General features: G+C 40.7%; 1 protein-coding gene across 1 annotated transcript in view; it reads right to left on the bottom strand.

Moving 5' to 3' along the window:
- The window catches only part of CSMD1 (CUB and Sushi multiple domains 1), a 1821542-nt gene that overhangs the window by 278541 nt on the left and 1518431 nt on the right, over window positions 1-24570 (bottom strand). Inside the window, exons 21-23 of the mRNA XM_036838958.1 lie at window positions 21036-21224; window positions 12000-12169; window positions 7210-7366 (exon numbers count right to left, since the gene is read on the bottom strand). Of these exons, the coding sequence (XP_036694853.1) occupies window positions 7210-7366; window positions 12000-12169; window positions 21036-21224 (516 nt within the window). The remainder of the gene's footprint in view (window positions 1-7209; window positions 7367-11999; window positions 12170-21035; window positions 21225-24570) is intronic.

Genomic DNA, 24570 nt, shown 5'->3' with positions numbered 1-24570 from the left:
CAGGTCTGCATGCTCACCTCCAGCCTCTTAGTAGTTCTTTGAAATGTTCTTCCTCATCTATCCCCTCAAGCTTCTTTTTCTTCAGCATTTTAGAGATGTCCCTGACTGTGGGTTCCCCACTCTACAGTTTATATTATACAAGTCTGAAACAGAAAAATGAGGCTTGCAACAGCCAGCGGTGTTAAGTCGCCCCAGGAAAGCTAGCAGCCTGCCTCTTAAAGGATGACTTTGTAGGATCAGACACCTGGTTCTGTACCCAAAAGAGATTCATCTCATGGGGGGCTCTAGTGACTTAAGCACAACGCCAGAATTCCAATTCCCTAATTGAAAACAATAAATGGAGTCAGTCCATGTACTGGAATCCCTATGTCAACACAAATAAGTCACTCTCTTCCTACTGGGAGAGCCACACTGACACCCCAGTCACACTCAGAATATTGGCTGATAACCACAGAATCAGAGCAAGGGATTTTAGTTAAAAAAAGCCAGTGGACCTGAAGGGAGGGCAGCCTAATTAATCCACCTCCACCACAGCACTGGTTTCCCAGGGGGATAAGACTCCAGCATCTACTTGCTTAGTCTTCTGTGCCAAATACATCTTGAGGGGTTACCAAAGAACTTCCATTTTTAAGGTCCGTCTATCTGTTCTTCTGTGACTACTGACTACCCGACACCACCCTCCCAAGGCATCTCTCCTTTTTCTATTTGTTTTTAAAGATATATAGTATATGAATCTGACCACTCCATTTATAAGGAAAAACGAGTCCCTCCTTTTTCTTTTCGTTTTTAAAAGATATATAGTATATGAATCTGACCACTCCATTTATAAGTAAAAACGAGTCCCTCCTTTTTCTTTTTGTTTTTAAAAGATATATAGTATATGAATCTGACCACTCCATTTATAAGTAAAAATGAGTCCCTCCTTTTTCTTTTTGTTTTTAAAAGATATATAGTATATGAATCTGACCACTCCATTTATAAGTAAAAACGAGTCCATATTTCTGCTCTGTCCCATTATGTGTGTTACTGTAAAAGTCAGCAAGTAGCTTTCCTCCTTTACTCTCAGGTCACTCGTGGGTGGCAGGAGCACAGACAGAGCTGTTTGGGGCTGTTATCATCCTCTTCTTTCAATCCCACACTTGCATTAATTTCATTCCTCCAATATTATTAATGGCTCTGCCTTAATGTTGACCAATACCCCTGATCAGCTTTCAGTGGCTTCCATAAGCAGGTTCCCGCAGCTCATTTGTCTTCCTTTTTCTCCTCATCATGCATCTTCCACTCTATTCAGACTTTCATATTCATTATCTCATGAGTTCCAAGATCATATTCTACTCCCCGCATCTTTACTCAAATCTGCCTCCTTCCATGCAAATCTAGGTCAACTCAATTATCATTTGTTAAGTGACTATGGAGGTGATACAAAAGTGATCAAGTTAAGATTCCTCCTCTTGAAAACCTCACCTTCTGTTGGTAAAAACAAAAGGTTAGAGACAAAATGCATGGGGTAGGGAGCGTGGGAGAGGCAGGTGATTCTGCTCCAGAAATCCGGAGCAGAGCAGCCTTTATACAGAAACTGGCATTTAACTGCAATCTTAAGGGATGAGTCAAAGGGCATCTAGCAGGAAGGAAAGAAAATTCTGGAGGCCTCTAGGGTGATTCCAGCTTTCAATGATCTCTCATTGCTCTGGAAAATTATATTTGCCATCATCACAAATAAATAAATATATATAATATGTGTCATATATACTTCTAACTCTTGGGGTACTAGGATCACAAACTATCATCGAGGAGCTATAGTTTCTTTGGAGAAAAAGAGCAAACTCATATAAAAATGAAATGTATTAGGGGTCAAATACAACAATACATTAAGGGTCAAAATCAAAAGATTTTCATCTTTGCATCAAAGTAGTGCATCACGAGATGGATACATTACGGTCACACATATCAGTTTGGACCCTGAACTGATTCCTGTGGCACCCCCTGCTGACCCATCCCATAGCTGAGAACATGAAGGTGCAGCCACATTTCCACGGACCAGTGTTTCACAAGTGCTGCATGTGACTATCCTAAGACATTTATCTGTGAACGGGAACCGTGGCTTTTGCCTTCTCTGTTTCAGTATAGTGCTAAACATTCAGTACACAAATAATACACGGTACAGTCATTGATCAATCAGCAAACAAACACACCAAGATGGCCCAGAGAAGGTGGTCTAAACTACAGTTCTGGGCTTCCCTGGTGGCGCAGTGGTTGAGAATCTGCCTGCCGGTGCAGGGGACACGGGTTCGAGCCCTGGTCTGGGAAGATCCCACATGCCGCGGAGCAACTGGGCCCGTGAGCCACAATTACTGAGCCTGCGCGTCTGGAGCCTGTGCTCCGCAACAAGAGAGGCCGCGGTAGTGAGAGGCCCGCGCACTGCGATGAAGAGTGGCCCCCGCTTGCCACAACTAGAGAAAGCCCTAGCACAGAAACGAAGACCCAACACAGCCATAAATAAATAAATAAATAAATTTTAAAAATAAATAAATAAAATAAAATAAAATAAAATACAGTTCTTTTATGACACCCCCAAACAGCAAGAATTTTTGTTCAAGTGTGACTGATGTTTTGCTTGCTCCTCTACTTAAATCAGTAAGAGTGACAACCAGAAAGTCCTGTGGACTGTTCTGAAGAGTGACTATTCTGGGAACATCCCTGTGGAACTCTAACGGGGTCAATATATTTTTTAAAGAATTCTGAATTCAACAGGGAATTTTTTTTTTAATTTCCAGAACTACTTTTCTGTAAAAATATTTGCTGAAATATTTAGAAGACATAGCAATCCATTGTCAATATGATTTTTCCTGATATTTAAGAGCTTTACAATCACTGGCATAACAAAAAAAAAGAAAAGAAAAGGCTTATGTTAAATAAGGTGAAACCCTTATTGGCCTGAGACAGCTCTGCAGAATCTTAGTGCTCCATGGAATGCAGCTTGAATAACAATGATCCAATCTAAGCTTTTAACATTATAGATCAGACATCTGTGCGAGGTACAGAGGGGAATAGAAAATGAACACCCATTGTCCCTGATCTAAAAGAGCTTATGGGTTATGCTTCCATTTGACATAATTGTAGGCTCAGAAGACTATCATCTGTTATGAAAATGGACAAATCTGTAATAAAAAGCAGTGTTTTTCAATGGAGGTAAACTTTTCCAGTTGTATGTTGCTCTAACCTACTACTCAGAAATCAGCAGTTGCTTAATAAATGTTTACTAGTATATTTATTCCTACTTGTCCCAAAGATGCCTGGCTTTTCTTCCTTGCCAATGCCTTTACATATATAAATATCAGTCAATAAATATGGAACTCATCAAAGTGGGATCATCTAAAACATTTGAAAATAAGGTCATCAACAGTTCTGGCCCTTGTTTAGAAGACCTGGATTGGCTCCCAGCTATAACACCCCATAGGTAAAAGCCTCAGCAAACCATTTACAGATTTGGAGACTGAGTTTCTAACTTACGAAGAAGAGCAAAAGGAGCTATTTACCGAGACCCAGAATTGCCAAGATGGTAAAATTAGAAGGTATTGGGTAGTATGCTCTAAATATTAAAAGATATACAAATATGATTAGTACTCATTTGAAAAACTTCAAGATGTTTATTAAGCTATATATTTACTCTGTTGACTTTTTCTAATCCACTTGTGTGTAGATTAATTACAGATTTGAAACATTTAAATATGAATGTTTCCTTCAGTAATGCAATTAACAAGCAAGAGGCAATTACAAAAGTCTTCTGAAAATAGTTGAAAGTGCCTTCAAATAGTCTTAAGCTTTAATAATTTGCTGAAAACATTTTACAGTCATTCATTATTTCCAAACCATCTTTTAGAGATGAAGATTTGATTCAGGTATTTAACCACATGGTGGGAGTCTGGGATTTCTTAAACTTAATTACCGAGTGTTTAAACCTAAGAATTTAATGTGAAGTCAATAATATTTTGATTATAGCCATCAGCACCATCAGTGCTATATTACAAATGTATTTTCCCATCTGGCAGTGTGTTCCAGCTCCAGGACAATCCTGGAAACAAAGTTGTACCTGGGTAGCATCTGTGTTATTGTAGGTGGAGGAAAGAGGAAAAACAGGCAGAAAAGATAGTTACTCCCATCAAATTGATTATACTAAGAGCTAAATAAATGGAAACCGTCACCAACATTTCTTTCTTCTACTTTTAGAAAGTCTGTGCTGCTATGTTAAAAAAATAAAATCCATATAATTGGAAAGTGCCCATAAGCAGATCCACAGCTTCAAGGTTTCTCAAAGTTACTCAGAGAAATGGGAGGAAGAGCAAAGGTCCTCACAGTCTGGAGGGTGCCATGGAGAAACAGTGACAACCGTCACATGCTGTCTAGTAGGGGCTGAGAATAGCGCATGGAAGCAACTTTTTTTTTTTTTTAACATCTTTATTGGAGTATAATTGCTTTACAGTGTTGTGTTAGTTTCTGCTGTATAACAAAGTGAGTCAGCTCTACGTATACACTTATCCCCATATCTCCTCCCTCTTGCGTCTCCCTCCCACCCTCCCTATCCCACCCCTCTAGGTGGTCACAAAGCACGGAGCTGGTCTCCCTGTGCTATGCGGCTGCTTCCCACTAGCTATCTGTTTTCCATTTGGTAGTGTATATATGTCCATGCCACTCTCTCACTTCGTCCCAGCTTACCCTTCCCCCTCCCCATGTCCTCAAGTCCATTCTCTATGTCTGCGTCTTTATTCCCGTCTGGCCCCTAGGTTCTTCAGATCACTTTTTTTTTTTTTTTTTTTAGATTCCATATATATGTGTTAGCATACGGTATTTGTTTTTCTCTTTCTGACTTACTTCACTCTGTATGACAGACTCTAGGTCCATCCACCTCACTACAAATACTCAATTTTGTTTCTTTTTATGGCTGAGTAATATTCTATTGTATATATGTGGAAGCAACTCTTTTTGACGAGGGAAGGTGGGCATGATACACAGAGGAAGCTACAACCTCTAATTTCAATCCCATCACATGTTTTTAGGGCGTATGGACTTTCTTCACTGCCATTTGGAAAATAAAGGGATGTAAGAATTCTGGAAACAGTCCTGTAACCCCCATCTCAGTGATAAATAAATAAAGTGACTATAAATTCCAGCAGGCTTGAATTTGCTTCTGGATGTCTTTTGCATAACCATGAGAGGATAGGAATGAGTGCTCATAAATCAAGAATTACTCTCCTTGGAAATCGTCAGAGGGAAAACAGGATGCAGTAACTAGGGTTGAAAAAGTTCTGCAACGTAAAGTAGAAGTCTAACATGATACCTTTCCTATAAAGTAGCTGTGAGCTTAGCAACCTCCACACTTGGGCGGCCCTGAGGATGAGGTCGTGAAGATGCACAGAGGAGAGAGGACAGCTCTCAGGCCAAGGTTTTAGCTCTTTGCTTACAAGCCATTGGAAGAAGCACAATTTGTCAGACAGGCCAAAGCAACAAGGGAGGGGGACCCAGGTGTGCATCACAGGAAACTCAGAAAGGCGCCCAGAGCTTTCACATTGTCTTCCTTCTCATGTGCCCATGTTCCTCTAAGGCTGTAAGACCAGTATAAAAACTGGGAAGCGTGTGTTGACACATCCAAGTAATAAATCAAAAACTAATGAGCATTTGATGGAAAACCCGCAGTAGAAGAAAAAAGAGATCATGGCGGTTTACATTTTATCTGTAATCAAAGCAAACTGGTTTGACAAGAGCTCTCTGAAACTTCTTTGAGCATGAAATTCTGAAAAGTAGAATTCTAGAAACAAAAGCTGTAATTATAAATTTATTTTGTAATATAACTGCTAGTAATTTATTTGCACATGATATAATTAGTATGCTTTCAATTCATGGAGTCTTTTAAATGGTTATTTTCATGAAAGTGAAATGTGGGTTTTCTCATCCTGTCCATGGGACTATAATTCTATTTTTGTCAAAAGGATTATAATTCTTCAACTGTAATTTCACCTACCAAGGGGGATTTGAGGCAATTAATCCTCCTTGAAGGCACCTGGGTTAGCTTTATGTCTGGGATAGTTACTATATTTTTCAGGCCTTCATTTGCTTACCTGTCAAATAAAGGAATCAGTCTTGATAATCACTAATAGACTTTCATGCTCAAAAATCCAAAATTTTTAATTTCCTATGTCATGGTATTTGGTATCACAAAGATTTTTAATCATCGGGTTGGTGAAGGATTGGACTGTCTTGTATATTTTAAGCATTTTAGCTAATTTATTACTTAATTTTAATTAATAACCTATACCAAATAACTACATTTTTTACTTTATTTTTCTGGAACTAAAAATGTTGAAATGACAGTTATCACACGTCCAACTTCTCTTTGTGAAAGAACAATTCCTTCTCCTCCTTTGTTTTACCCTCCTCTGTCTTCTTCATATTCATCTTTTTTTAAAAAAAGGCATTTTCCATATTGATTTATATTAATTATATTAATGGGGGGGCACTAAGAACACGGCTTAAAACTGTGAGCTACAGACCAAATCCTGGTTCCACTGACTCAGACACCTGGTATCCTGGACACACACTCCAATTACTTGTGTTTAGTTTTCTCAGGAGGAAATGAGTTGTGATAAGAAAGCGCTTACAACATAGGGTACATATACACACACACATCTATATGTGTGCATGTGTGTATCTATATGTATAACTTATTATATTTTACACACACGTAATCTATATTACATAATGTATGGAATCTAATATGTGTATGTACAGATAGATAGATAGATATAATAGAAAAGTATTGATGTGTTGTAGGCATTCAAAGACTATTACTATTAATTATATCATTCATTTTAAATCTTTCACATATTGTCTATGAATTTTTGTCAATGTGCATTAAATCACACAATAATTTTAACCCTAATATCTCTTAAATGTCATGATATTTTCTTTTCAGGTACAGTCACGTTATGAAAATACTAATACTTCTAAATAAATACGTTTCAAACTCTTACTTCTGGTAATGTGTCTAAATTTACTGCCCGCTCAACAGTGCACAGAATTAAACAGCAATCCAAAACACAGGAGGGGGGCCAGGAAAAAAAAATTGATATTTAAAATGTATCATATCAGCAAAGTAACAGATGTATCCTGAGAAACTAAAAGTAAAATGAAATGATTAAGTCGTATGGCACTTACTAGTATAGGTGAGCTGAAAACCCTGGCCAGTGTCAGACCCGTTGGAGTTGAACTCCAGCCACAGGTGGTTGGAGGTGCTGTTCAGGATCAGCCCCGTCAGCTCATTTTTAGTGAAGGCCCCCAGCGGACGTGATGAACTATCTTTTCCATCGTAGACCTGAGGAGAATTCACAGCACGAGTCCCCTTATCACTTAATTCTGTTTGTATGTCAGCAATTTTAACAAGAAATCCAAATTTTCAAAGATACGATTTTACACAGTACTTTAAAAAGTGATACAGTTTATAGAAAGATGAGTGGATGGAAGACACTGGCAAACAACTTTTCTTTAAGTTTTATCTTTACCGTTAACATTAAAGACAAAAGATTCCATTTGTGCCCAGATCATTTTATCTGCATCAAGCTGAACATTCTGTCTGTGTTTATTTAAAATGAAATCATCATGTATTTGCATTTCCAGGTTGCATGGTCCACCATTTTTCCTTCCCTCACAATCCACTTACAAAGGTTGGAAGGATGTGTCATAGTTCAGTGTGAATGTCTCCTCCTCCATCCAAATGTGTTACAAGTCGAGGTGCTGAAATCTTGTCACATTTTGTAGCCCCTGAGCCTGTGGTGACTTTAGTTTTGAATTTGTTATAGCAAAGGAATCCTGTCATGTCCGATATCAGAGAGAAAGGTCATCTTGCTCTGAAGCATTCTGTGACTGACTCCATTTTCCCAGGTGGCTGTACAGCCTGGGTGGATACCCCGAACATTTGGAAGGCAAGTGGACCGGGCTTGGTTCTGAGCGGACATCACGGGTAAGGGACAGGAAGTGATGACTTCCCAGGTCCACACTGGGAGTGCAGGGTTGCCAATCACATTTCCCCAGTGGAGACTGCGTCGGACAGTTTTAAGGCGTGGGCACTGGGGGGCGTCCCACAGTACACGTTCCTAATGCCAGAACAAACAGCGTTCACATTCTAGGAGAAGTTAGTTTTGAGCCCCTCACACTCCCGCTAAGTAGTCAAGACTATAATGCTTCGTGGGAAAGGTTCATCCATTTGCCTCTTGAAACCATTGCAATGGTTCATGGCAAGGAACTGCTGGTATGAATAAGGGCTTTTTAGAAGAAAGAATGAAAATGTACCACATCATACTGGAGAACATCCAGTTCTTTTTGATAAAAAATATCTTATCTAAATAAAGTACATCAAAGTCCCTGGTAGCCTCCCCCGTATCTGCCTATTTCTCTCACTTCTTTTCCTTCTCACACAGATTAATTCTTACTTTTCTTCTCCTGCTCTTCATACATAATGCATATGTAAACCATGAATGCTGCTTGACAGACTTACAAATTCACATACTCCTAAATGGAGAAAACACATTTAGAAGAATTAATTTTATGGATCATTATTTGATTTCATTTTAATTAAATACGCATATGCTTGAGTAGGAAAATCAAACACCCTACAACTTCTCATGGAAGCTAGCAACAAGCTAGTGTAGGAAAAAATCACTGTTTGGCTTAACATAGATTCATTTGATAGTGAGGTTTCTGGAACCCAGATTATAAAGAGCTTTTTTTTTTTTTTTTTTTTTTTTAATTTTTATTTTTAGCTGTGTTGGGTCTTCGTTTCTGTGCGAGGGCTTTCTCTAGTTCCGGCGAGCAGGGGCCACTCTTCATCGCGGTGCGCGGGCCTCTCACTATCGAGGCCTCTCTTTGTTGCGGAGCACAGGCTGAAGACGCGCAGGCTCAGTAGTTGTGGCTCGTTGTGGCTCACGGGCCCAGTTGCTCTGCGGCATGTGGGATTTTCCCAGACCAGGGCTCGAACCCGTGTCCACTGCATTGGCAGGCAGATTCTCAACCACTGCGCCACCAGGGAAGCCCTATAAAGAGCTTTAAAATCCAGAGCATGCTGGCTCAAAAATAAAGTGTCCAGGCCTCTCCAGCAAGGTCTTAGGTTACTCCACATGTCATGTAATTCTCTGTGATTGATAGAAATCCATGGAGATGAGGGGGCATTAAAGGAAATAAACACACACTTAGGCTCGGTCCTCAAAGCTCTGAAGCATCTTCCACTGTCACCTACACTGGTCTTAGCTTGTCTGAGTGCTTCTCCGAGATTTAATAGCTTACATGGACAGCGTCTAGCTCCAGGATCCTCATGGCTAAACCACTAAAAATGAACCACTGCCACACTGAATTATTAAGCATCCCTGGAAGAGTAATTCTGTCTTATTTATCTGCATCACCAGCACTTAGCACTGGGCTTGACAGTAGAAATCTCTGAACGAAAAAGTAACTGACTCGTGGGGATATTATGTTGTCAACTCTCGCAAGGTGAAAATCTGGATTCATGCTTCTCATGTATCACAAATGACAACCCAGATAGTATTGGAAGGCAAAAGACTTAATGGTTACTTCCAATTAAATTAGTAACAAGCGATTTTAGTTCAGCACAAAACCTCCTAGTTGTATATCCTCATCTACAAGCAGCTGGGATCAAAATGTCCCTTTCAGTCATTAGGAAAAGGTTCCTTGGGTCATATGTTAATACAAGGCTATAACTATTTGCACTACAGACCCTCCCTTGGAGCCTGGCACATAATAAATGCCATATGCTCCGAGTGGACTAGCCAAGGGAGCAGATAAGCACAGATGAGAAAACATCACAAGGAATCCTGGAATGCCAACGCTGAAAGGACTGGGGAAATCATCCCCACTTTTGCAGGAGCTATACCCGAGGGCTCTGTTTCCAGAACTAACCTCGCTTTCCATTACGTATCCCTATCATGACACTCTCCTTAGAGCTGTATTTCTCTTACACGGTGTTTCCGTATGAAACAAGCAAGCATCACGTTTATGCGGGGGAGGGTGTGTACATAAACTCTGGTCTTTGTTAATGGGTCATACTACGTGTGCGGGGCGACGCAAGCAGCATTTATGCTCAAAATTCAAGGTAGTCCCACTTGAGATGTTTTTAACTTTTTGATATTTATTAGCATATTCAATAAAAGGTATGTCTGCACAGTATCAAGGTTTTTCAGATGATTGACAGTTTCTCTGCAATTAAAGGTGGTAAGCAAGATTTTTTTTTGATTTTTTGTTATAATCAACAAGTTTAAACAGCACGCAATCACAAATGAAAATGATTTGCTTCCTTCCATTCCAGTAATATGTATCAGTGTATATTTAATCCAGTGTCTCTAATCACTCGCCTGCACCAAAGTATGGTTAATTGTTCCTTAAAAGTTTGCCTTAAAGGCTTACTGACGTCTAAATTTGAGGTTATCAAAGAATTCAGAAAACAGTTCTTTGATGCAAATTTAACTTTTCTCAGATCCGTGAGGATGTACTAGTTTCATACCTGAAAATCACTTCTTAATTACAGCGACTCATACTGCCAGCATGCGCTTTCGAAAGACTATTACAATGAAAGAACTAGAATAAAACCTCTCTCCTAAATTATGACCTTGAAGCACAGTCAAAGGTGGACTTGGAGGAAGTGATGAGCACTTGAGTCTGGAAGCTTCTGTTGACCTGTGCACATAACGGAACCTACCAGCGACCCCACTTTATCCACTGTGCAAACAGAGGACACACCTGGAGGGCACTAAGTTTCCCCTCTTAGCAGGCTCTTGGCATAGCTTCTTAGTGCTCACAGCTTCAAGTGAGTCAAATCTACTGCGTCTGAGATGGAGCATTGTGTGTGTCCATGTAGATGCACATACGACTGGAAAACCCTAGAACTTTAGAAAGGGGATGAGATGTGTCCCTCTCTTGCCATAAACAAGCCGTGTGGCCTGGACAAGTCGCTTACTTCCCAGTGGAACAAGCAGGTGGACGGGCTGGATGACGGCCAGTGTTGGTCTTTGTTGCTCAAAGCCACTCTCTTTCAAGGCCCTGAGGCTCGGGCTACAAGTGCCAACTGCTCAGCCCCTAGAGCCAGGGAGGTCCCCAGGTTCCTGAAATAGTCACAGGAGAGGTGGAAACTATTTCAGAAGTCTTAGAAGTTTGGGGGCATTTGCAGTTGGAGCTCAAGGTAAGACCTGGGTGCTCCCTTAATCCGTCCCCCTGCCTGTTTCCCTGGAGTCCCTCTGGAATGTGAGTGGTGTGCTCCACCTGGAGCAGTTCCCCGAGGCTCTGATGCTTTGAGTCATCTACTGCACTGACCCTTGATGCTGGTCCCACGCCTAGCACACCTCGGAGTCCTGTGAACACAGCTCAGACTGGCTGAGTGAGATTCTGCCTCATCCTGGCTTGGCTTCTCCACATCAACCCTGCTTTGTGGTCCAGCAACAGTGGCAGGGCTTGCTTCTACTCTCACATCAAAATCCTTCTAGCTCTGAAGGATGCTCTGTCATGATCACATTTACAAATCAAGAGCGACTGTAGAAAGGGTTGGTCTGGGGATCCTGTAAGTTTTTTTTACAATTATTAGCATGTGCTAGGAACAATGCTAGAAATATGTATCTATATTATTTAATCCTCAAAACATCACAAAAAGGTAGGTACCATTGCATGTTTTTACATATAAGAAAAATAAGGCTTAAAAATGTTAAATAATACCCTTAAATACACAACTAATAAATTTTAGATCCAGGATTATAGACTTAGGTAAAGTCCACATACACATGATACTATAGGCCACCTTCTCAAACCAGCTGGATAAACCAATTGGGAAAATATGTGTATATATAAAGATACATTAATATATGTATATATCTACGTATATAGATGGATCAACATCATATTTATTCCTTGAGAAGGAAAGATGGAATCCTATTAAAACAGATTTTTTTTACCTTTAGAATATCTCCTTCAAACAGCTGGAAGCTTCGTGCTCTGAGATGGATCCCCTTGCCAGCTTCTGTTTCAATTTTATAGATACACTCATGGTTATTGTCATAATTTGATGGGAAATTTGGAGACAGTAATGTTCCTTCATTTCCTTTGACACTTGCTCCACATTCAGCTAAAATAAATAGGACAGTAAAAAAAGAAAGAGGATTCAAAAGTGGAATTACTGATTTTAATAAATAAAAACTTTTAAATCATGACAGCCCTCTTTTCTCTCAATGTATATCTGCTAGCACCATATTGTTTTTATAGATTAGTGACTTCTTTCTACTGTTTTATCAACTGGACAGGAAAGATACCCCCATTCATCCCATTTTCAAGATTTTCTTATTTCTTTTAATAGAATGCATCTTACTCCTAACTTACAAAGAATTCTAGAATAAAACACTCTGGCTGTATCACTGGCAGTCACCTCTCTGCCCCATCTCTGCTTCATGAAGCATCCCCGCCAATTCCAATGTGCTGACTCGACAGTTATGTCCACGCAGTTTTCCCACGTTGGTATTCTGTGGCCTCAACCTGGATGCATTTAAAGGGGAGTCTAACCATGGACCAAACCACTGAGTCCCCCGCTACTGTCTCACAGCACTGAGCCCACCCACCTGTCCTGGGACAGAAGCCCTTTCGGCGGCAGAAAATACGTTCTTCTCCCCTTGATGAAAGAGGGCAATTCACCTCTACACCCAAATTTGCATAAAGAACTTTAATCAGAGTAAAAATGAAAATAAATATAGCTCTCCACTTTCTGCCAACTTGGAGAAAGTCACCTAAACTCTCAGCACCTGTTTCCTCACCTATGAAAGTGAGAGAGTTAGGCTAACTCCTAAAATTCTATTCGTCCAAAACAATCATAAAATAATAAAATTGCTCTGTGTGTGTGTGTGTGTGTGTGTGTGTTTGCTTATGTATGATGTGTGTGCATCTGTGTGTGCATGTGCATCTCTGTGTGTATGTCTGTGTCTGTGTGACAAGAGTGCTCCATGCGATTCTGCACGAAATAATTTATTGGCCACACTATGTGAAAAGCACAGTGATTTTTAAAATTTCAACAAAGTAAGTCTGAGTGTGAAGAATAACGATCAACTTGTAAACTGAAAATCAGTAAAATGCCTACATGTAACAAGGGTGAGAGAGAGGGAGACAGGGTTCAGTTTAAGGGGGCTGCTTGAGGTATCACTCAACTTTGGCAGATGTCCCGTGTGTGCCCATTTTCATAATTCCAAGTCTCTGACATCCCCATCTTCTCTTGACAATCACTGAAATCAGCTGCACCACGAGCCTTCCTTGGCCTGACTGATGGAAGGAATAAGCTGGAGATTCAGGATCAGCCCATGATGACTTGTGCCCTTGAATCTCATGATGTCCCCACGCAGAAGGGATGGGGAGAAAATCAGGGAGAGAAACACAGGAGAACTTGGCTCACCTGCCCCCAATCTTTCCCTCCATAAGGACCTGAAGGAGGGTTTTATGGGAAACAGTGTTGAGAAAGAAGCACAGGGAAGTGGTGACCCCAAAACATGGCAATGGGATCTTATAATTATAATTTTAAAATTATAGCTGTAGTTACTATTATTATATATTCATATATTTGTGTAATTTTAGTACTTTTTAAGAAACATTTTTAAGGTGAGAAAGGCGAGTTGTGTCTCTCTCAGGCTGCGTTTGGACTTTCATTTTTGCTCAGGCTGGGACGTGGATGTCCTTTCATGTCAAGAATCTGGTGATTCTCAGCAATTCTGAGACTGACGACGTATGGCTTCATCTCTTAAATTCAACAAGCATTTTGGGCAAGTAATCTCCTTGAGAGATGGTAATCATTCATGGGCTTTGTTGCATATTCTTTTACTATTTTTCTTTCCTGAAGAAATGGTGATTTTAACATAAAAGCCAAAATAAGTGAAAAGAACACTGAAACAGCAAAGCAGAAGGTCCCCCTTTGGCTGCTCTGTGGATGAAACAGCAAGGGGTTCAAACTTGTTGAAGATATCGGACGTAAAGAGAATAAAAGAAGAAACTCACAGCGTTCTGATAACCAGAATATGGAACTCGTCACAAGCACTAGGAAGTTTTATTTAGAATTGAATTGGACAGTGACCAATAAAGGAAATCATTCAAAAATCAAATTTACGTCCTTTTATTACTTTATAAGTTTGAAAAAACATCTCTTGCAATTGAAGATGTAATAAATACTGATAGAGTGGCACCTAGACCATTTTTAGTCTAAGGGGTGCTTTGGAAGGGATACTTCTTATGGCTACTGTAACTGGTTGTGTGGGTTTGGGTTTACCGCATACATGACTGCATCAGGCCCATCGTGCACTGCGTTCACTGGACATCCACTGTGAAGTGTGGGCAGCCTTGCGTCAAACATCCTTTGAGGTGGGCAGGAGGTAAAAGGGATAATGAGGGCCCTGGGCCCCCCTCTGGCCATCAGGAGATGCGTGGTCTTCTTTCTTGACTGAATGAGGTCAAGAGGCTGGAGGGAGGGTTGAAGGACACCCGGGGGAATTAGCTCAACACAGTGCTGAGTCCACACACCTTGAACCCAAAATGTGGCATGAGAGAGCTTTGCCACTCTGGGGTAACTGTGAAAACTGCCTGCAAGAAGTCCCTGTGTGTCTTCAGGGGGCTGTCCCATGAGGAGGGCAAAGACAAGGAGACCCACTCCAATCGGCTCCAGTCCTGCGATCCTGGGAAGGACGTGCTTTTCCCTCCCTGAGGCAGGGGAGCCTACATCTCTCTCTGTTGTCTGGAGGCTCTGCTCCTACGTCCAGCAGGTGTGTTCTCTTGCTCTCCTTATGGTTGGAATTCCTTTCTTTGGGTCTTCACACCACTTTGTTTCTATTCCCTTCTTCTCCTTGACAGACTTGCCACACAGAGAATTTTCCAGGCTCAGGAGTGTCCTTTTTTAAACGTAGATTTAGTCTATCACAATAAGGCTGATGTGTAAATGGTATACGTCACACACTTTTCTAAGTTCTTCAGTTACATTAAATCACTTAACCCTCACAATAACCTTATGTGATGAGGTAATAAACCCCATTTTACAGATAAGGAAACTGAAGCACAGACTAGCTCAAAAGTAGTTTTTCCCAAGGTCACACCACTAGTACAGACGCATTATTGATTTGATATAACCTCTAAGTGCTTAGCTTAGGAAAAGAATTGTGGACTTTTAAAAAATCCTAATTAATGATGAATATACTTTATAATTAAAAGTTCATAATATTATTCATAATTATCGGTAATGAAACTAGCAGAGCAAAATTCTGTTGAAGAAGAGAGTATACTTTTAAGGATTTTATCCAGATAGGATAAAAGTTAAGGTACCAATTAACTGAGGTTATATTTGCTTTCACGTTAGCATTTAGGACATTAATCATTTATTTCTCATAATACAACAAAAAGGCAGGACTAGAAAGAAGGCTTTAGCATTTGGATAGCCGGGGAGAAAAAATTTATCAAATCTCAAGATGTAATTTTACATGGCTTTTTGTGAAGATTTGGATTCTGTGATTTTTTTCTAAAGCAAATATATAATAAGAGATGCTAATTAAGTGCAAGTCTACACTACATAGAAATAATGAGTGTGGGAGATTACCAGTTGTAACTGGTAATTCTTTGCAGAGAAGCAATGCCGTTGCTTTAACTTGTAGAAAGATGGGGAAAAAGTGACCAGCCACCTCACCCACACATCTCTGTCTCACTTTATACTCACCTCTTGAATACAAAATCTCCACTAGCGTCAGAGCAACTATTTCTCATAACCTGAGATGCAAGTAAAGTTTCTAAGTGAATAAGCAATAACAATTAATTTACTCATGATACATCTGTGAGTGAACCTAAACATACATGGCACGTGCACTTAAAAGTGGAAGGTCAGAATTCATTATTCCAGAGTATACAGTACAGGACTTAAAAGACAGTCTTTATTCAAATTTTTCTCCAAGAATATGAAATTGCTTGTAGAGTACACAAACTTGGTACATCAATTTTAAAAGTCTATTTTACTACAGTGTTTTATTTAATATAGCCATATAATATGATTACTATTTGATGTATATCTGTACCGCTTTATATTCTTCAAAGATTTTCATGCAGATCATCTTTCCTCGGTTTTAGGCAAGTATTTGTGTTTGACACTACTCTGATGAACGTGGGTGGCTGTTGCTGGAGTTGTTCTCTGCTTTCACGTGAAGACCACTAGAAAATGTGACCTTTTACAGGCTGACCGTGGTCAGCCATTTGGTCTTGAGGGTCTTGGTTCATTCCGACTTGGTTCCATAGCAGGCTGGAGACATCAAAGGTCTGGTGAGAAATGCGGGTCGGGGGCCTGGAGCTACAGCACATGGCGAAGTCTCAGGTGTGAGACACGTGGGTGTTCAGGTGGCCTTACGGACATGACAAAGCAGGGGAACATTTGAGAGGACTTCGGGGATCTGGCTGTAAAGAGAGACTGGACCAGACGGCACTGGGTGTATGGGTGTCACTGAACCAGGGTCCCTGGAGAGTTTGGAGCACAAGGTGTCCTGATAAACATCTGTTTGGAAAAGAGGAGATGCACTAAAAGAAAACAGTGAATCCTAAACACGCTAAAGGAAAATGCAAAGAGTGTTGTAGTGCGAAAACGGACATGCCAACAAATTCTAGAATTCCCAGTCCAGAGGAACACACTGGAAGATCAAATAAGTAATTGTAGAGCCTATAAAATGTACTAACACTTTGCCCAGCTGGGTACAGCCATCTGTTTTTCTTTTGGTCTATTTGTCACTTGCACAGAGTGCATTTTTATAACTATTATATCATTAAATAAATACAACATTTCCATGAGGTCAGTGTCAACACTAAATCCATTTTACAGATGAGGAAACTGAGACAGTGCTAGGTTAATAATTAACTTGCTCAAGATCACATGGAGGGGGGCGTTGGTGGAGCTGTGATCTGAACTCCAGCTGGTCTGGTAATAACCACATTATGTTTGTCAAAATACAACAGTGATAATTAATTACATTTATAGATGTTAAGTAACCCACCAGGAACACGTATGAATGTATGACTCCAAAAGAGTAGGAACATGAGGCTGTTGTGGGAAACACACCTTCCGAACGTCTTAATTGAATGTCTCACAAAATGTCCTGCCAAGGAACAGGAATGCCTGCATTGGCATCCTGTTTCTGAGGCAGGCCAATGACTTAAATTTATTTCGAATTAAATCAACTAGTGCACAAAGACGAATGCAACACATTTCCAACTGCAAGAATAGAAACGTGTCAAGAAGACTGAGGAAGGTGCACTAAAGCCTGAGATGCTGTCCCACAGGAGATAACTGAGTGAAATACAACAAACGGTAAAAAGCAGGTGCTCAGAAAATGTAAGTCATCAGAATTTCAGAAATTCTTTGACTTGATTTCAGATATCCATTGCAAATCTCCATTCCTAGAGCAATTAAATGGATCAATTTTCAGTTCTTCCCATAATCCATTTAAAGTGATTTTAAGATGAATGAATATAATTTCCCTTAAAATGAATCATTTGCTCTTTTTTATAAAGAACCTCCTGAAACTGTAATTAAAACTGAATTGTCATTGAGAGTTTTGTAATGGAACTAAACTTATTAAAATTAAATGAACAAAACAGAAAGGAGTCAATTGATTTTTCAGTTAATTCTTCTGTACAAAAGCATCAACCCATGAGGTGGTCTTAGCAGCTCTGGGTGATGTAACAGAACACAGACAAGAGGCTTAAAGAATAACATTTATTTCTCACAGCTCTGGAAGCTGGAAGTCCACATCCATAGCACTAACCATATTATTTGTAAGCAATAATAAATATTCAATATCAATAAATATTTTATTGCGGATATTAATTTACTATTTGATAGTAACACAGTAGATGAAAATCTATACTCTCTCAATCTGCCTACTTATCATGCTAATCTGGGTTCCAATGCTGTTGCTGAAGAACTTGCCCCCCTAAATACCACCGAGGCTTTGCAATGCCCCTCATCTCACAGGGCCGCTTCTCAGCCCAGGTCTTCACTAGAACTTCTATTTATCACCAGATGTTTATTAGAAAAAGGTAAAGTAGCATTGTCATAATCCACTTGGCACTCCTCCAGGGTCACCTGTGATCTTTGGATTGGATTTGCAACTTTTGTCTAGGGATAGATTATTCTTATTTCTATGATTTTACAGGAAGAAAGACAGACACAGTGTGCTAATGAATCAAACTTTGAGATCAAGATAGGAGCTTCCAAGAGAAATAATGTTTGTTTGACAAACATGTATTGAATAAGGCACAGAGCTGGATTTAGGGCTAAGGCAGCCTCCACTGTAAGGAAAGGTCAGCCTAATGGGAGAGACAGAAATAGGAAGACAAGTTCACTGGAGTACAGTGGTTATCCTGGAGGGTCCCTCTCCAGCCGGTGGGTAAGGGGGTAGAAAGAGCTTACATGGGGAGGTGAGTTCCAAAATGAGGAAGTCAGCCTGGCAGAAAAGGGGGTGCACGTTGCACATGAGGGAGCAGTGTAGGGAGAGGCTTGAGCATAAGAGAGAACCAGGGCAATTTCAGGTCCTGTGCAGCCTTGGTGTGTGCGAGCCCAAGTACATGAGTAAGCTGGGCAAGACGTCGGAGAGTCTGGCCAGTGAATAAGGGGCCTGCGTCCCCGGCGAGTGGAGGGTTTGTTCTGCACATTATGGGAGCTGATTCATGGGTTCTGTTAAGGGGGATGGATTTGTGAAGTTCTGAATTCGGACAGATCACTCTGGGGGCTGCGGCAACAGTGGTTGGGGGCTGTCCTGGAGGTGGGGAGCATCTTCAGGATGTGAAGCTGAGAGCCTTCTCAAGGCTGGGCAGAGAGGATGGGCGGGGAGCCTCCCTGGAGAGCTGGGGAGAGGCAGAATCTTCAGAACTAGCAACTAATTCGACATGGAGAATGAGAGAAAGGGAGAAATGAGAACTCCCAGGTGCCACGTGGGTCACCTGGTGGATTTTAGTGCCTTACTAACATGTTTATTTAAAGGTCTCCTGTGGCCAGATGGGCTGGAAGGAAAGTCAGGAAGCAGTAGGTAAAATACAAGAGGTGAAATACAGAACGGCCCCGCCAGGCCATTCTCTCAGTGCAGTGCAGGGCTGAAAGGCCTGGTTTTAGGTGCTCTGTGTTGGAATCTTGCTGGCTGTGAGCCGGTGGGCAAAGGCCTTAAGTTCTTTGTGCCTCAGTGTTCCCATCTGTAGAATGGAACTGACAATAATAGTGCTTACTTCATAGAGGTGTCTGGGGGATTAAATAAGATAACTCATGGAGAGAGCTCAGAGCAGTGCTGGTCTAGAATCAGTGCTCAATAAACGTTAACTATTATTTCAACCCCAGTTACTCCTCATTTTATACTTTAGGCAACAGTGTAAAACCCCAAATAACAAGACTAAGAGTGTAAAGATAATGAATCTAGATAAAATAACAGAATAATGCAAATGGAATATTATAATCGATAGACAATGTTACATACGTGGATTAAGGCTTTGACTTCATTGAGTTGGGAGTGTTTTCCCCCAGATTTTAAACTATCTTGCTCAGTAATTTCCAATTTGGGGCATATGGATTCTAGGCAACTCTGGGAACATCTAGGATCATCTAGAAAATATTGTACCTTTTTTTCTTGAGATAGTGTTCAAAATTGGCATCCAAATCTCAAATAAAAATCATAACTAAAAAAAAAAAAAAGTGAGAACTACTGTTTTAGGAGAAAGCCACATCATAGAAAGATCAGATATGTGCCCTGGCAAGAGATAAAGATGATTTGATTCATATTCACTTGTCTAATTTTTTTATAATGAAGTCCTCACTATCCTACTATCTATGGCATACTGGAACACAAAAAGACAGTATATTAACTTTTGAACCACATAATATTCCTAAATAATTGAAGAGATTCTGTGCATTGGAAAAATCTGGTTTACTAAGTTAACAACTTAGCATTTTTATGGGTTATGAAATCTTATTTTCACAACTTCCCCACCTGCCTCTAGTTTATCAGCTGGTAAGATCACAGGTGCCTCAAGGACTCAGAAGGCTCACAATTAAGGGGGTCCATGGTTCATCACTAGACAAATGTCATAATGCTACATTAGCCAGTTTCTGTGACTTTAAAGGACAGCTTGTACGCCCTTTACATGCTGAGCAACGTGGCCAAGTGGCAGGTAGCAGATATTGCCTCTGGGGCTGATGACCAGACCCTCTAGACCTGTAGCCAAGATTCCATAGTTAAACTGAGCCACCACAATTCTCTGAGGATCTCCCTACAGCAGCACAGGTTCAGATTAACAATAAATACACCCCAATGAATAGGCATCTTAATTCCGTCTTAGCACAGTGCCTAGTTTCAAGTACCTAAATAAAGATTCCTATTACTCTCTGGAATGACCTCTTGAAATCTTCAAGAACACTGTGAAAAAGCTAATTCAGTGTTAAAATGTCTACAACCCCCACTTTGCGAGAGTATGCACGATCATCTAATCAGAGTTAAAGTGTAAAAAAACAACAAAACGAGTATTTTAAATTGTCCGCATCATTATACCAGGCGATACCACTGCTCTTAAGCAACAGAATTGTCAAAGGTTGTGTTAATACAGCATGGCTTCTAGCTTTTATTTTGTCTTTTGTCCCAGGTATATAGTGTGTGTGTGTGTGTGTGTGTGTGTGTATATATATATATATATATTTTTTTTTTTTCTCCTCCATAAATATGCTTGACACATGCTTTAGTTTCACTCCTCTTCAGTCAGGACGTCTTAGGGCTGAAAGGGGCTGGCTTTACCGATGAGGTAACCACAGCCCAGAGAGGCCCCCTCCTCCACCTCCCCGGGGAGCGGAGCGCCCGCCCAGTGCCGGCCTCCTGCCCTCCCATGCCTGGTGGGGCCCTGCACGCTGACCGCACCGCGCCCTGCCCCCCGGGTGAATGAAATGAAAGCACGTGACCACCTACCCACACACCTTGGCAGAGATGCGCTCCATACACGACGGCCCCCGCCCAGGCACGTGAGCTTGGTTGCGCCTTCTAAGCGATAACCTGGGAAGCACGAAAACGTCAGAGAGTCTCCAACTCCGAAGTGAAAACCGATTCTCCTGCTGAAAGCAGGGACGCCAGGATCGTCACAAGGCTCGAGGTCATATTCTGAGACATGAAGAGACAGAGTACACTTGTGGGAACCCAGGTAAATACTCAAAAATTATTTCGCAAGAATAAAAAGGTGCTATTACTTAAAAAATAAACATATATATATATATTTTTTTAATTCCCCCAGGCTCTGCTGTAACTGTCATATGGATTGTCTTCCTTTGTACTATGAGTTTTCTCATGACAAATGGAATATAGTATTTTTAAAATAAATGTAGAACATTATAACAACATGACCCACTCAAAACTGTCCCTTTAACAGTAGGAAGTTATTTTAGTGATGCGCGCAATTGCTAAAATCAGTCACTGTCCTCTTACAGGCGTTTTGGATAAACAAGACCCAATGCAGAACAAACTAATAGCAGTCTCACAGGGTTTCTTCACAGGGTGGAAAGCTTACCATAACCAATTTCACCCCTAAAATACACCTCAGTATGGAATAGCAAAACCTTTTCCTGTCTATTTTTCAATTTATAAACCATGTTTTATTGACACGTAATGAAAAATTTCTGGATCCTGCTAGAAATTTCTGTAAACTACCCAGGAAGGAAGTGCTAAATTTAGTTAAAAAGAAAAAAAAGAATAATGTCTGGTGTACTGCTGCATTTGGGGATTTAAATGTCCAAAATAACAGTACTAATAACAGCATTTTGTATTTGTCTCATTCTTTAGTACCAACTCTTTCAAATCTCTATATGTGGGTACAACTGCACTCTGGTTGTCATGGGTCTCACGGGCCATCATTCAGTGTGTTGTTGATCCTTCTTGCTGTGTTCTCAGCGTGTAATGCCCAGTGTTTAGTCAAACAGGATCAAACAGTGGGCCACCATTAGGGGTTTGAATGGTGGAAAGAGCTTCAAAGAGGTTAAAGTGTCGATTAAAGGATGAGCATTATGGCAACGAGTGGAAGACAAAAGTTTTTCCTATGGTGGCGGGGAAACTGTCCTAGTCCATCTGAAAAGATATTGCCTTCGCTTTCCGATTTCCAACTACTATCTTTCAAGTTCTGACTCTAAAGTGTGGATTCTGTATTCTCAAGGAACATATTAAATCCAAACCATCATTTCCCCCAATATTTCTCAATTTTAATCCATCTTTTCTATTCCCATCATCCACAAGTTTCATCACTGGCATCCCAACCCCCTATGAAGAGGAAATCTCTGCTCCAATTTTTCCCTCATCTCACCCAACTTATTGGTCAACATCTGAGCTCCACGCTTTCTACATTGTCTTTATCCTGGTTTTCATTTAGATAAAAAATCTATTCTGGATCCCTAACATATTCAAACTACTCTCACCACTCTGGAGATATACTCATTAATTTGACCTATTTTTAGTATGACCCAGCAAGGGAAAAAAAAAAGGTAATATCATTTAATTCAACTCAACAAATATCTGTCATACCAAAACATAATGGTAGACTTTCTAGGAAATAGTAAAATAAAGCTGTCACAATCCAGGGAACTTTATCTTCATCTGACAGAAGTCATTCTCCTCCTAATATACTGTATACTCTCAACTCGAATCACATCTTTGCTGTCATTTCTTTAAAAGCAATTGAAAACTCTTGCCAAATAAGAGAATAGTTTGATGTTATTTATGCTAGATCTATTGTATTATAGAGAAAAACACTGTAATCGTATGGTTCTTTGTGTATATTTTTATTTCATATTTCTACTGATGTCCTCTGAAAAATACCTACTGAAATAGGAAGCCTGATCCAACACCGTGAGATTAGAGGTGTGGATTAGTTCCATCCTCCCACACAAGGTCATATAAAGGTCCTCTTGTATCAATTGTCACTTATGGGCTATTACACAGTGTGTACTTGCACAGCATACGTTTCCAGTTAGTCATCCAGCAGAAGAAAAATGTATTGCCCTCAGGATTCCAAGTTCCCTGACTCAAAGATTTTGTTCATAGAACTTACTCTATTTTTCTTCATCAGTTCTCTAGTCTCATTCCCATGAGCACACAAACATGTGTTCCAGGGCCCATTTTAAGAATGCAACACACCAATCCACTGAATAAAAACCACTCTCATGACCTCACAATGACCACAGCCACGGCGCCTGGTTGGGCACCTTCGGCACCAGTTCTTCAGAAGCGTTCCATGTTCTATTTTCACGTTACCTCTTCTCAGTCCCTCTCCACCCACCAGCCAGGCTCCCTTCCAAACCAGAGCCACCGCGACCTCCACTTGTGAGCCCACTCACCAAGCCTTGCTCCTCCTCCTACTTAGACAGTGGAAGCCCTCTTCCTCCTTGAAGGGTTATCCTTTCTTTCCTCCTAGCTCAGGGTCCCACCTTCTCAGTCCATGATTTGAACCCTCCTCATCTTTGCACCAAAATGTCCTGCCCCAGCTTAAACCTAGTACCTTCTTTCTGTGCAGCTACACTCATTTCCCAGCTTACCCAGCCCCACGTCTTTAAATTTTGTCTATTTATTGATGAACTTCAATTTTTTTTCCCCTGATTTGACTCTCTCTGTGAACTCAAGACTCTTGACAACTCCTCCTGGATATATACCTAAAATTTCCCAAAGCAAAATTTTATATTTTTCCTTCCAAACCTGCTTCAGTCCCCGTGTCTGCCACATGAAGCATGGCATCCTCATTCACAGAGACGATGACCTTGACCCCTGTCTGTATTTCAGACACATTCGATCCCAGCTGACCTGGTCCACTTCACTCCAGCACCAACCCTGCAGCCTCAGCTTCTGCTGTCTCCTGTGCGGCTTACTGCGTAACGGCATCTTACCTAAGATCCTGTGTTAACGTTGGACGTTACTTAGAATGAGTTTTGAAAAAGGTCAGATCATGTCCATCCCTGTTCAAATCCTTCCAATGGCTTTGCATAACACAATTCACAGCCAAGGTACTTATATGACTGTCTCAATTACCGGGCTCTGACCACAGCGACCTGCTTCTTTAACCCTAAACTTGCCCGTACACTCCCACTGCTGCTCTTCCTTCTTCTGAGGACCACGTCCCCTATATCAGCCTGGCCTACTCTTTCACTTCTTTGAAATCAAGCGTCAGCTTATCAGATAGACCTACCATGGCAACTCTCTACACGTCAGCATTTTTTAACTCCTTCACCATTTTATTCTTTCTGATAGCATCCCCCATTACTATCTCCCCCACTGGATTACAGGCTCTATGAAGGTAGGCCCTTTGTTTTATTCCCTACTGTGTCTCCAGGGCCTAGAATAATTCTTGGTACCTTGTAGGTGCCCAGCAAACACTCACTGAATTAAAAATAAATAAATAAATAAAAGAATGAGCACTCTGCACTCTTTCCCAGGCACTGATGATGCAACAACGGGAGAAGCCACGTGAATT

The sequence above is a fragment of the Balaenoptera musculus genome, chromosome 21 (genome assembly GCF_009873245.2).
Source record: "Balaenoptera musculus isolate JJ_BM4_2016_0621 chromosome 21, mBalMus1.pri.v3, whole genome shotgun sequence".
NCBI lineage: Eukaryota > Metazoa > Chordata > Mammalia > Artiodactyla > Balaenopteridae > Balaenoptera > Balaenoptera musculus.
This window is presented reverse-complemented; position numbering and strand designations above follow the sequence as displayed.